Raw genomic sequence first — 13,845 nt, forward strand, 5'->3', positions numbered from 1 at the left:
AGTATTTTTAACATCAAATTTTGGGGTAAAAAAGTGCATCTTATGCACTGAAAAATACGGTATACATATATATATATAAGTAGATAAAGAACAGCATAATTTAACTTATGTGTTATTACTGTCAAAACAAAATGGTATTAATGTTTTTCATTGGGAAGGTATTTGGTATTCTTTGTCCTTCTTTTGGTCAATATTTTTGGTTTTCTGGCCACAAATTGACTGATTTTTCTGTGCTATTTCCTGTTTTAAGGTATATAACATTAATGTAGAACCCATGGAAAGATCAGAAAACGATTCTGTGCCTCCTATTACTTCCAATTGCAAAATGGAAAGGTGTTTTAGGTGCAATGAATGCATCCAATGTGGATTTTTACCAGGATGAAATATTCTTTGAAACTCATCCATTGATTACTTTGCTAAAACATTTTGTAAAGATCATTTTTTGTACTTTGTCTGTTACTGCCCTTATTCAAATACTTCTAGTTATTATTTTTGCTGTGATAGTTTGAGTTGATAAAAAGTGCATCCTCCTTTTATCATTATATGACCTTTTACCTTATTACTTGATTTCGTTTTATTTTTATATTGCCATGCCTAAGTTTACACTGAAAATAACAATCAGTTCTCATCAAAGTAGGTAAACAGTTTGAAAGTTGTATCAAAATAAGTTTCAGTTTTTGTGCTGGTTTTGGATTTTTTAAACCTGAGTCCAAACAATACAGCAAAATAAGCTATATGAACATACAGATAGACTAAGAAATAATTAGGATTAAAACCAGTTGTATGATTAGCTTTGACAGTAACTTACATAGATCATATTGCCTGCAATTTGCCAACAGAGTGAAGGTCAGAGTGAAGACACAACCTTTCTGACTATAATAATTGTAACAGTGTTCCTGTGTGAATAAGATTTTATAATGATTTACTTGACCTTTCTGTATTTTTTTGCTTTTATTTTTATTTATGAAATATTATTTTTTCACTTTTCTTGTTTCAGATATGTGTCTCAAGGAACTGAATGCTTTGACAAAGTACAAATTGGTGAAAATGGATGATGATGGTTTTGATTTGAAACCAACTGGTAAGATCAACATTTTTTATAAAATCCACAAAAATACGTTTATGCTGAATCAATGTAATTTTTTCCACAAGTTTTTATTATGACTTTATTTAATTAATAATTCTTTCTCTAGAAATTGAATGTCTTAAGTTTGAGTATTTAGTTTTATATATATATATTAGAGGTCATTTATCCACCAAAACATGTATTTCTGACTTTTCATATAAGTTATCTTTTTATAAAGTCTCTGTGAAACATTAGATACTAGATAGGAATGTATCAAGAACTCATATTTGTCCAGAATAAATATTCAGTATTATTTCTACTGTTAAAAGTACAAATTTCTAATGAGTTAATACTTGTACTTTGAGCAGAGCAAGGAAGACTAATGGCTCGATATTTTATTGCCTTTGACACAATAAAACAGTTTACAACACTGAATGGAACTGAGACTTTGTGTGATTTGGTAAGTATTTGACTCTATTCTGAGAATTCACAAGAAAGGGTGTTTTATCAAAATAATATACTTGAATTATTGAATTCACTGAATATTTTTATCTTATGCTTTTATTTGTTTTAAGTACCATTCTGATGATAAAAGTTTAGCTGTTTTCTTTGTTTGTTTGTCAGAGAGATTTGCATGCCACTTTCCTTGAGGCAACTCTCACCTAATTTCACATGATTTTACATGAATTGCACTACTACATAATGACATCATCATGGGACAAAAGCCCTCCACCAATAGGAGAGCAACACAGCTGCATGTGCAATAACTCCCCCTATGCATTTTCATTCATGAAACATCATTCTTTGGTGAAGCAAGGAAAAAAAGGTTCACCAGTAATGGAGAGGATAAGTGAAAATGTGTATAGAGGTGATTGTCTATTGGAAATATATTTTCAAGTAAGGAAAATGTTAACTTCTGAGATGATACCTCACCTATGCACACAGTTTAGCTAGAATCCCATCTTCAATCAGTGGAGATGCCAGTGCAAAATTTTACTTAAATGAGTATCTTTCAGAAAGCTCTTGAAGGAAACCCATGGGGTGTGATGGCTGATGGTGGAGGCTGCATAGGGGCACACCCATAGGAGACTACATCTTATTGTCAGGTTTTTAGTATGTATGGGCTGGATTCTTTACAGTAAGTGTCAGTGACTTATTGGTGATAAAGTTCAAACATAATACATATATATATATATCAGGGTCCGTACACCTCCTGTAATTCCTGGAAAACTAACAACCATTTGTTAAAATTGCATTGCACACACATGAATCGTTAATGAGAATAACACAGAGAGTGTTCGATTCAGTAACATTTCTCAGAGCGTATGGCATTACTATGAGGGCTAAGTTATGACAGTCAGTACACCCATATGTAAGTAACCATATAAAATTTTTAAAAATATTGATTTCTTGGGCTTATGAACAGAAAAAAAAATTTTAATAGTAATTTAATTCCAGGGGTTTTCAGGAGCCTTTGTACATTTTCAGGACTTTTAAGCACTAGGTTTGTGGATTTGTTGAAACTTAACAAAACATTGATTTATCATGCTTAATACTTGACCAAACATGTAAAGCTATGCCTGGCAGGAAATGCACATTTAATGCTTCATGGCTTGATAAACCAGAATATGCAGATTGGCTAGTATGTGATGGTGCAGCCAAACACAGTGCTGGTTGCAACGCGCATAATAAAACCTTTGACATTTTGAATATGGGCGAAAATGCACTTAAAAGCCATATGAAAGGATCTGTGCAGATTGCGTTATTTAAACAATACCAACAAACGATGGGAACTGACAGTTTTATGAGAAAAAATGAATCGACTAGAAGCAATGGGGAAATTGCCTGTTACGCTTGGACATGGTAGTACCACTAGCGGTAGATCTACTGTAACTAATAGTACTACTAGATCTGTTTATTGAACAGAATCATTCAAATAAAAACATTTGATTTGCATATAATGCCCCTATTTACATGTTATACTGTGTAAGAATTAATGCACTTAATAGATTCTGCAAGTAAAGTTGTTTTTTGTTTATAATTATTCCCTTGGTTGTTCCTAGAAATTTATTGATTCAGTCCTGGATGTTTTTCAAATTGTGTCTATACAGACCTTGACATATATATATACACACACACACACCACAAGAATACCTCAAGTGAAGTGGCCTTGTGGAACACCCCATCTCACAGTGGGCCGTAGAGCCTGGGCAGATGGTATTAGCACTTTTCATTATCCTGGCTTGATGCAGATTTGGAGTATGTATACCCTAAGAGGCAATACCAGCCTCCTGGTGGAATCCTTTGAAATGAAAAAGGGGCCCTTAAAGAGAGACAGTAAATATTCTTCTCAAAGACAGTGGGGAGATTGAAGAAATGGTGACACAAGGAAGCCACAAACTGTCAGAAGATAAAAAAGCCAGAAGATGTATAGGAAGAGTCGAATGTATGGAGAATGCCCACCCAGAGGAGCTCATTCTAGATTGGTGAAGAAAAGGTGTAAGAGATTGGAAAAGGTGATGAATTGAATGTAAAGAAGTGTGAAATAGTCTATGAGCATTCACATCCTGAGTTGAACATACCAATTGTAGGAGTTGACAGACCAATCCAAGAAAGGTAGGAGGAGAGAGGTCCTTGGAAAAAGATGAGTATCAAGGTTGTAATATCCAAAAATTGGGACCTCAAAAGGGAAAGGTCCATGATAACACAGGAGCTGATCTAGGACTAAACTGTCCAATAAGTGAAAGGCAGAAAAAAGAGAGATAGGAAAGAAGTACAGAAAACCTCCCTTGTGATCCAGGTAGAGGATAAATGCCATGGACAAAGCCTCCTGACAACTACTAAAGGCAGAGACTGACAAGCCATTAATGAACAATCAGGTAAAAAAGAAAGGTGGTTCACAGTATGATGAACAGAAGTAAAGGAGTAGTGAAAATACCAGTGACAAAAGACCTGCCACAGTTGTTGATAGACAATGGCAGTGTAAGGATGACAAGAGGAATGCCACATAATTGAAAAGTCTGGCCTGATGGAAAACAGATTGGGAAAATTCTATGTGTGAGGATGGAAGAAAGATATCCCTCAATGAGGGTGAAGCAAGTGAGAAAAGGGACACAAATGTTGAGCAGACCAAGGCTGAGCTGGTCAAAGAGGTATCAGCAATAAGGCCCAAGAAGGAGAGAAGTGTGGAAAGCCAAAGACTAGAGAGAGGATATTAATTGGAGAATAGGCATATAGAAAGAGGTGAGAAAATTGACAGCCAGAGCCAAAGAATGTGGAATAGGGGACCTTAAGAGAGGAAGCCCAGAGTTGAGAAGAATGGCAACTTTGTCTAAGAGGGCATTTCCACTTGAGAGTAAACCCCATAAAAGACCGGGGGGGGGGGTATAGAGACCACTCCATGAATAGAAAGAGGACTGGTCAAGATAGATAGTCTATCCCCAAGATAAAGTTCCTGGCAAAAGACAGACAAGATCAACCTGATGTAAATAACTGTAGAAGTGTATGTCTAATGCCCCCAAAACAAAAGGTCCTAGAATGAGCACATTGTGGATTGTTGGTACAAGAAACGACTATGGAAAAGACTGAGTGGAACATGTCCAAGTGATTTACTAGTAGGGGCAGCAATGGGAACATGCCCAATAAATAGTGAGAAGGTCAAATACATTGATGTGGAGTGAACGTTTGTTCAGTGTTCAAACATCAGAAGACCTGCCCACACTTAGAAATGTGCCTCAGTCAAAGAGTGAAGTATCGAAGAAGGAAGAGCTCTGGTTTGAGAGGCAGTAAAGGAACACAGGAAGTAATTTGGGCATGGCTCACTTACCATGAAAGCTTTTTGAAGAGAAGCTCACAAAAGAGGACAATGGACTCCAAGAAAGAAAACTTTTTGTCTGCAAGGTCTACTGTAGAAGAAACATTAGTAAGTGCCCCAAAGGAATGAGGGTTCCAAGGAAGTCAGAATCCCCAAAAGTGAAAGAATCTCTCATGCAGGAAGAGAATGAGAGGTGCAAAACCTGGTGATCAGAAATGCGATAGCTTGCAGGCAAAGAAAAGAAAGCAGAACTCAGTTGAGACAAGAGAGAAATAAAATACCCATAAGTACCAAACTTCAAGTGGGTGTGAGCAAGAATGTAAGTCTCTAACTGAGTAGTCACTGTAAAAGAAAGGAGGTGGGGGAAAACATATAGGAATGGGTGAAAGTAAGTAAATAGTCTAAGAAAGGGAATGACAACCTCGGGCCCATGAATATGGCAAACAAAGGCCTTCACAGTACCAATGTCTAGAGTGACTTGTAGGATGGTGTTCAATGCATAGGCCTTAGCCAACTTTAGACCAGGTGAAATAGGCCATAGATGGGATTGGAAGAAGGTGAAGAGGAACAAGGAAAGAGACCAAGGAGGATAAATGAAAAATGATTGTTGGTAGAAAATGAGACTAAAAGCAGGAGAAGAGGTGGTCATCCATATAATCATGGGTGTGAAAGTTACTGAAAAGAAGAGTGACAAACTAGACTTTTGCTAGTTGGAAGACAAGAAAAAGAGAAAGAGCTGGAATCTGGAATGGGAAGGTTAGGAGTAAACTGATACAGATGAGGAATGAGAGTAAAAAGCAAGGTCCAGACAGAGGAAAAAAACCTGGTGAGATAACGAGGACAAAAACCCATATAACATCAGTCCAGGACATCAGGAAAAAAGGAACCCCATGGAAGAATATCCAGGCAAAGAAAAGGAGAAAGACAAATAACAAGTACACAAGAAAAATAAAAGAATACAGTAAAGTGGATATAACCTGACCCAATGAGTCCTAATAGCAGGGGATGGAGGGATAGAACAGAAGTGGAACAGGCCAAACAGAGATAGGAATGAACATCTACAGAAGCCTATCTGAAGCATGAAAAGGTGCCTCAGAGAAGAGATGGAGTTAGGAGAGAGAGAATACAGGAGGTTAGAGAGAAAAAAAAATAATGCAAAAATGGGGAATCGGGAAATAGAAGGTAAGTGGTCCAGTCCCCAAGCTGGCCAAACAGATACCAATGACAGGGAATTGAGAAAGGAAAAGGAAGAAAGCCTACAAAGGAAAGAGTATATATATATGTATATCCTAATAAGAAACAAGGAGAAAAAGATAAGATAAAACTCTAAAAATCATGGATCAGGGAATAGTTAAATGAGAAATAATAAAGATCACAGGCAAAAGATAAGGAAAGGAATGTAACCAAAGAAGATTGGAAGGTTAAGATCATATCATGAATGGTAAGATACTACCCAAGGTTAATCAGGTGATTGAAGTTCATAGTCCAATAGATCATTCTTGACTGAGTAGAAAGAACTGCAGCAGACAGGATGGGAGTAGGAGGCTCATTAAGCGTGTGGTAATCCACATCATGTTGAATAATGGCTGCAATGACCTTTACAAGTAACAAGCCTCCAAAAGCTATAGTAGAAATAATGACTAAGTGTGAACAATGTATAAATAACCATCATTTGAGAATTTGTGAAAAATAAATAAAGCTTTTGAAATAAAAGCCAAAGAAAATAAAATTCAAAGTTTTGTTAATGAAGCATATCTCAATAAATTGGAGTCAGGTGAGAAATTAAACACGTCTGATCAACACAATGCCAAGGAGAAGAATGAAGTTCCATGAGTGCAAGTGCATAGGGACAATTATTGCATATGGCATGTTGTCCTCCTATGGGTGGAGGGCTTTTGTCACCTGATGATGTCATCATGTAGTAGCAGAATTCACATAAAATCACATGAACTTAGGTGGAAGTTGCCTCAAGGCTGGTGTCATGCAAATCTCTCTGGCAGACATTTGTGAAGATAACTTAAATGTGTGAAAAGGTGAGGTATAATCTCAGAAACATTTAATCTGTACCAAAACAATTATATATATATTTGAACTAGGCCTATCCTCTGGCTATATAACATTATTTGGAGCTAAAGTTATCTAATGCTTTTACTAACCTCTGGAACTATACAGTAATATTATATGTGACTAGTAACTCATTAAGTATTATATAGATTTTAAATTTCTTGCATGTTGTCCAATTTTTAATTTCTTACTATTGACATTTCAATTCTTACAAACCAATATATATATAGTCTATTACTTACTAGAAATAACCTTCTTTAAGAAACAATTTCATAATGTTCTCATTGTAAGTTTGATAAGTGTTTATTTCATGCAAACATCATATTATTATGTATTTGCTCATTTGTTAATTTCCGGTATAAATTCTTTCCGAGGAACTTCACGGATACAAGTCCTTTCTTAATTAAAACTAGTTTATTCTTTCTTGATACAGCTTTGTAATACACAGAATTTCCACAGTCAATGCTTTTGCAATCTCGATAACAAAACACACACTTTATATTACCGTCACTACTGTTCGCTTGACTCAATTATCTATTTTTATATCCATCTATCTCTTCGATCCCGCTGGTTTTTCTTGCCAGGCTTATATACTAAAAAAGAGGGCATCTCAAATGCACTCAGGCTTTCATGATCCTTCAAGAAACTCCAGTGAGCATGCTCCCAGCGTCACGCGACTTCCTCTGTCGTAACAATATCAAGTAGTGAACATGGCTCTCCCCCAGTCTTTCATGAACTTTATAATTACAGAAGTTAATCATCAAATATTTATATTATGAACAAAAGTTTTTTTTAAACTTATCACACAAAAATTTCACAAATTAATTTAGCATGTGATTGTACATGATCAATTACTTATTCCTTAATTTTATTATAAAGTTCAATTTCGCATTGTGTATTTTGTCTTTATGACAAATTTTTAGTGTTCATTTTTGTAAAGATGCCTCTTTTTTTAATATATCAGTTTATATATTTTTGTGGTGCTATAAACCTCAAGTGTCTGGCATGGATTAATCTATTCAACAATATATGGTTATGAAAATATCTGTTTGGAAAAGAGCTTATTGAGAGTACACTGTAATGAAAGTGTGATGGTCAACAAATTTTAAGCTATTTTTTGTGAATCAGTCTACACTAATCTAAAGATATAAATGGATATATGCTGCTCTCATTTACAGTTACAAACAAGTTTTATGGTGTTGTATTGTTCTTTATTAGGCATATCTAAATGTGAATTATCATACCTGTGTGTACCTTGCATGCACAAAAAATGTCATTTCTAGTTTATCCAGTAAATGCTATAGGATAAAAAAGTTATACTCTAAATGGTGCAGTGAATTCAAACAGCTTAGAAAATTGCTATAGACTTATATGAGGGAGTATAAATTAAAACCAACAGCATTAATTGTGCTTCAACATCATTTTAATTATAAACTTTAAACAGTAAACTGTTTAGTGTTGTATAATGAGTGATTAACACTGCAGTTCATTTCAACAAACAACATTAGTTAATGTTTTATCTACTCCATGTAAAACCACATGATTAAAACTAATTGGATGTAGCTAGAATACTGTACCCTCAACTTTTTGTTTGTACCCCAAGAAATTAGCCTTAGGGGTACATTGACCCCATATTCAAAAAGGAAGGGGGAACACTATGTTGTTATCCCTAGTACACCGTTACCTGAACTGTGCAATTACTTGAGATTCAAGAAACTAGTATCCAGAAAGACAAGTTTTAGTGATTTGTAGTGGTAGAATGTGAAGTGAAGTTGAAGCAAAAATAACCATTTTTATTTTTTGAAGAAAACAGAAGAACAACCATTCATACATGCAGAAAGAATTATTACATTGTGATATTTTAAGTTAGAAAAGCAAAATAAACTGTATTTGAATATAAATATAACTCATATGAACAGCAAAAGTAGTGGATAGAAGGTCAAAAGATGGACAAAACATCAACAGCAAGTCTTGAATCCTTAAAGAAAGAAACAAATCTGTTCTCTTTTAAGACAGAAAGGAATCTTCCTGAAAACCACCAATACTGTATTAGTACATATTCTCGCTGTACAGATAATAAGACAGAAAATAAGAATTCTTGGTTCTATGTGACACTTGTAAAACAATCCTCTGTACACAAGGTAAAATAGAATACAATATAACTATTCTATAAAACACTTGGTAGTTTCTACGATTGGATCCAGCTACAGAAAATAACACCTTAGATTGAATTAATTCAATGCATGACCCTGCACCAGTTTAATATCTTCCAAATTAGTACATAGAAAAATTCACAAATTTTGTAGATGTGAAATGTACATTATAGGATAATATGGTATGTATTTCTACAATAGATTTTTATATATATATATTTTAATCAGCAATGAATTTTCTTCCTTTTTTTTCACATAAATGGTATCTTTTGGTCATTAGATATTTTGTAAGAACAAAACAAGTTAAATTGAGCTACAGTTTATAATTTTACAATACATATCAATTAGATGTTCTAAGTTTGACAAATGCATATTATTTGGAGGTAATTTTGAGCAATGATAATCCTTTTTTTTTGCAATAATACAGGTAAGTGTGATATGTGGATGTAAGGAGTTTGAAGATGTTCAGTTGAGAAATAATGAAAAGAAAGTGTTAAATACCCTTAACCATGACAAACATCATCCTACTATCAGGTATAAAAATAGCTATGCATCTGTTGTATTTGCTATCCATGTCATAAATTTTAGTCCATAAAAAATCATTTCAGTTTTATAACATTTATATTTTTACCTTAAATTGTTTCATATGTTTATTTTTCTCTATGACTTGAAATTCTTTATTGTAGTGTTGTCTGTTGGCCTTTTATCTAAACAATGTTATTTTTAACTACTTTAAAAGCATTATCTAAATGTCACCTAGATTCAGTAGCATTAGACATTTAAAGAAACATTTTGAACATGTTTGTATATACATATTTATAATTAGATTTTTACATCTGATTATAAACAGTGTTTAGAATAATATCAATGTTTTTATTTAGAGATTTAATTTCTTAGTGAATTATTTCTCTTCACCATAACATGCTGTATTCATTTTTCAACAAGAAAAGCTCAAACAGTAATGGAATTATATGTTTAAGTTACTGATCTACTGGTGTAGTGTTTCTTTATATTTATGAATAATTTGATTTAATTCTTCTGTTCTTGACTTGTTAGCTTGTAATGCCATAATTATGTATGAATATATTGTGTAAAGTTAAACTGCCTGATTTCTTTAGAATTATCTGATTTATAAGTGAAATAAGTAATACCTCATGATTTATTTATTTATTCAGTGAAATAGAAAATCACCCATATCCCTAACATACTCATGTGATTCATCAGTTTCTTTAGAAACTTTTATTTTTTCAAGGCTAATGTTTTTCTTTGTTTTTTGAAAGGTACATTAGTACTACATAAGCAAATTGATTCTAATAGAAAAATAACAGCTTCATTATTTAATCATTACAGTGTCCAAATTGAAACTCATTTGATTTAGTATTTTTATAAGGTATATAACATGTTTATATAGGATTTATTAAGTTAATATGTAAGGGTTAACATATTTTTATTTTTACCAAGGAAGCAGGTACTTACATGTGTGTATTCTAAAATGACAAAACATTTTATCAGTATTTGAACTCGTTTTTGTTTTATGATTATGGTGCTATGCATCCTGTTCTGATTAAATGCAACCTAGCTAGTTCTGAATGATGTTGTAAAATCAATTAACAGCTCAAAAGAAAAAAGCTAGAATAATATGTTTTACATTATGCTATGTTTTCTCTTCTTTAATAGTTGAGCAACAAGTGTTTTGTAATAAGTAAAACTAAGTTATTTACTTAAATTTTACTTAACTTTAATAGAACCATTATGTGTTTGTTCAGTTATATTCATGAAGTAATTATGATGAATTATTTATGTTAGATTAATTTGTTTAGGTAAGTAATTGTAAATAGTAGTATAAAATGCAATCCCTTTGAGCTTATACAAGTGTATTTTTCTCTATAGATTTCCATTGACAGGAAGGATCAAAACACGTAACTTGAAAGTAAATTGGTAAAAATTAACCTTTTTTAAAAAATGAATATAAAGTCAAATACGTGTTATGTGTAGAAAGTTGTAAATGAATTAGTGTAGTATAATACTAGTCTGATGTAATTTTATAAGTTACTTTGACAGTTCCCTTCAATTAAATAAGTAAACATACTTATAACATATGAAATATTATTTTTTATTTTGCTAAAACAGTGTTAAAACTTTAAAAACTTGTTAAGTGCTTCTTTCTATAATAAAGATGTTCTGTTATGTGTAAGATGTATCTATAACCCAAAATTGAAAATGAGATCAATACAGACCCCATCAGATTTTAAACACATTTTTATGAATTATTTATATTCAAAGAATAATTGTAGTTAATTTCACTAAATACTGCTGAGCTTTCCTATGTATTTAACATTCAAAGTGAGTGATTTCACTCATTTTTTGTATATGAATTTTTTGTAATGAGTGCTGGTATGTGATTTAATAAAACAAATTTTTAAAAGTAAATAAATTATTGCATACCAGAATTCTTCTATGCTCAAAGCTCTTTCCAAATACACACATTAAAAAACTTATGAAATAAAAGGGGAACTGTGCTTGATGAAATATACTTTATAGAATGTATGCTTTACCACATTGGATTTCATAAATAGTAGTCAGTTCATAAAGTTTCTTTCTTGTAGTACCTCTTGGTTTTATTGACATGGCTGAATATTAATTTGTTAGTTCAGTTATAAGTATCAGTAATAAAGGCTAAAGTAGACTAAAACAGATATTTATCTTGTACATTTTTTGTTGCAGATACTTTAATATCAATTAGTAAAGACTAAAATTTTTGCTTGTAATGTTTATTAAAGGTCTTTATTTACTTATTCATATTATAAAATCTGTTGCATATCTTTGATGTAATAGATCTAAAAAATTTGAAATTCAAAATAATTTTGTGGAAGTTAATTGTTACGAGTCCCTTGCCTAAATTGTACATTTGTACAAAATGATCTGTTACTGCAAAGTCAAGTATCAAGTACATTTTTAATGTTGGTAGTTTTATTTATTATAACTTACGTTTATTAATCAAAAATGTATTTCTTTTGTTTGAAAGTACGTCTCTTTTAATTTATATCGATCATATATAATGTTACCACGTACCAATGTAATGATAAAAATTAGCCATTAAGACATATCTACTCATTCTTCTATTTTTTCAAAATGCTTCTAATCAGTATAGTGTGTATCTTTGTATAAATTTCTCAATTACATAACACAGTACATTGTTGTTAATTTATTTAGCCTTATTCAAGCAGCATTGGGTTGTCTGCCAGTTCAAGAGGCTTCACTGAACCAAGATTTAGCTCGCATACTGAGAGCAGGGCAAAGAATAACTAAATGTGAGATTAGTGGAATTATTCATATTCTTCCCAAAGAGCCAAATATTCATGCTGTATGACCAAAATTTCAGTTTATTTGAATGAAATATAATATTATTTCCAAGCTAACCAATATATTAGTAAAAGTAATAGTGTATTAAGAAAAATTGATTGGAGTGCTAGTTTTGTTGAAATTTTTATCTCTTAGAAAACTTGCTACTTAGTGTTTATGTGTAGTGTCTGATATATATAGATAGATCTAAAGACACCAAAAACAATATATAATCCTTTGATATAGATATACAAGAAAGTATTTTCAAAACAGAAAATGTGTAGTTTATGTTAGAAATTTCATATACTAAATATTTGTTAGCAAGAAATCTTCATAACATTTCACAACATTAGAAATCAATAATTAGTTACATTATTAACTTCATCCTTTAAATTAATGGAATAAATAAATCTATATAATACAGCTAACATATAAACTCTATTACTTAATCAAGAAAACTTTGTTGTGTTTATTGTATTTAATCCACTCACAGTTAATGAATCAATTACATTAGTGTATGTGTAGCTTATTCATATGCATTTATTCTGTATGATGCTTTGAGGCCACAGTTAACATTATTGGCTCGATCTTTCATTAAACAGGATTATCAGCTAGCTTTTTTTTTTCATATTTAGTATTCAATGATAACCAATTTCATTATGTTCATTACATTTTGTACTTTGTTAGAAAACTTTTCATTTTTCATGTATACTGTCTTATTCAACACTTGTTAGTTTTTGTGACAAATACATTAAATTTTTATGGCATTTTACCATACTGAAGAAAATATGTGTGTATCATATGTTTACAGGTCTTGCAGAGTTTCTTAGTATAGAAGTGAAAGGTTTCAGTGGATTGTTAAATGCAATAATATTATCCAAGTGTTTTCGAGCTAAGTTGTGGGAAAACTCTAAACACGTATCTCGTCAACTAGAGAAAATAGGTATATAGTTTTTCTTTTATAGTATTTATATCACAAAACAAACGTTTATTATGAAAATGTAATTTTTTATTAAGTAAACCTTAAATAGGGAACCTCATGTACAGAAACATGAAGACAGTATTTTCTATTTTGTTCTTGAAGATTTGTTAAAACAGGTCTTAACCCTTTTGAGATGGGTCATAGGTGAAAGGCCATGTCATCTAGTTTGTTGACTCACATTCAAATTTTATTGAACTACTATTTCATGAATTTATGTCAATAAGTTTGGTATCAAACTGTAGATTATAATTCAAATTTTAGAACTATACATTACTGAATTTCATAATTTAAAAGTAAATATTAAAAAACGCAGATAAACATGGACTTTTGTGTGTCACGTGGTATGTTGAATGCAGCACTGGTTGAAATTATATGTTTGTGAACTCAAAATACTAAGTATATAGTTTCATACGAATTAGAAACT

At 31.9% G+C, this 13,845-nt stretch overlaps 1 protein-coding gene across 10 annotated transcripts in view; it reads left to right on the forward strand.

Moving 5' to 3' along the window:
• The window catches only part of LOC106465077 (probable ATP-dependent DNA helicase HFM1), a 123,448-nt gene that overhangs the window by 80,451 nt on the left and 29,152 nt on the right, over positions 1 to 13,845 (forward strand). For all 10 annotated transcript variants that reach the window (XR_002611891.1, XM_022392889.1, XM_022392893.1 and 7 more), the window contains 6 exons: positions 998 to 1,081; positions 1,435 to 1,526; positions 9,525 to 9,631; positions 10,988 to 11,035; positions 12,311 to 12,408; positions 13,251 to 13,382. Coding sequence is in view for 9 of the 10 variants with exons in the window: in XM_022392889.1 (XP_022248597.1) it covers positions 998 to 1,081; positions 1,435 to 1,526; positions 9,525 to 9,631; positions 10,988 to 11,035; positions 12,311 to 12,408; positions 13,251 to 13,382 (561 nt within the window). In the remaining variant the exon portion in view is untranslated. The remainder of the gene's footprint in view (positions 1 to 997; positions 1,082 to 1,434; positions 1,527 to 9,524; positions 9,632 to 10,987; positions 11,036 to 12,310; positions 12,409 to 13,250; positions 13,383 to 13,845) is intronic.

Source organism: Limulus polyphemus, unplaced genomic scaffold, assembly GCF_000517525.1.
Source record: "Limulus polyphemus unplaced genomic scaffold, Limulus_polyphemus-2.1.2 Scaffold1828, whole genome shotgun sequence".
Lineage (NCBI taxonomy): Eukaryota > Metazoa > Arthropoda > Merostomata > Xiphosura > Limulidae > Limulus > Limulus polyphemus.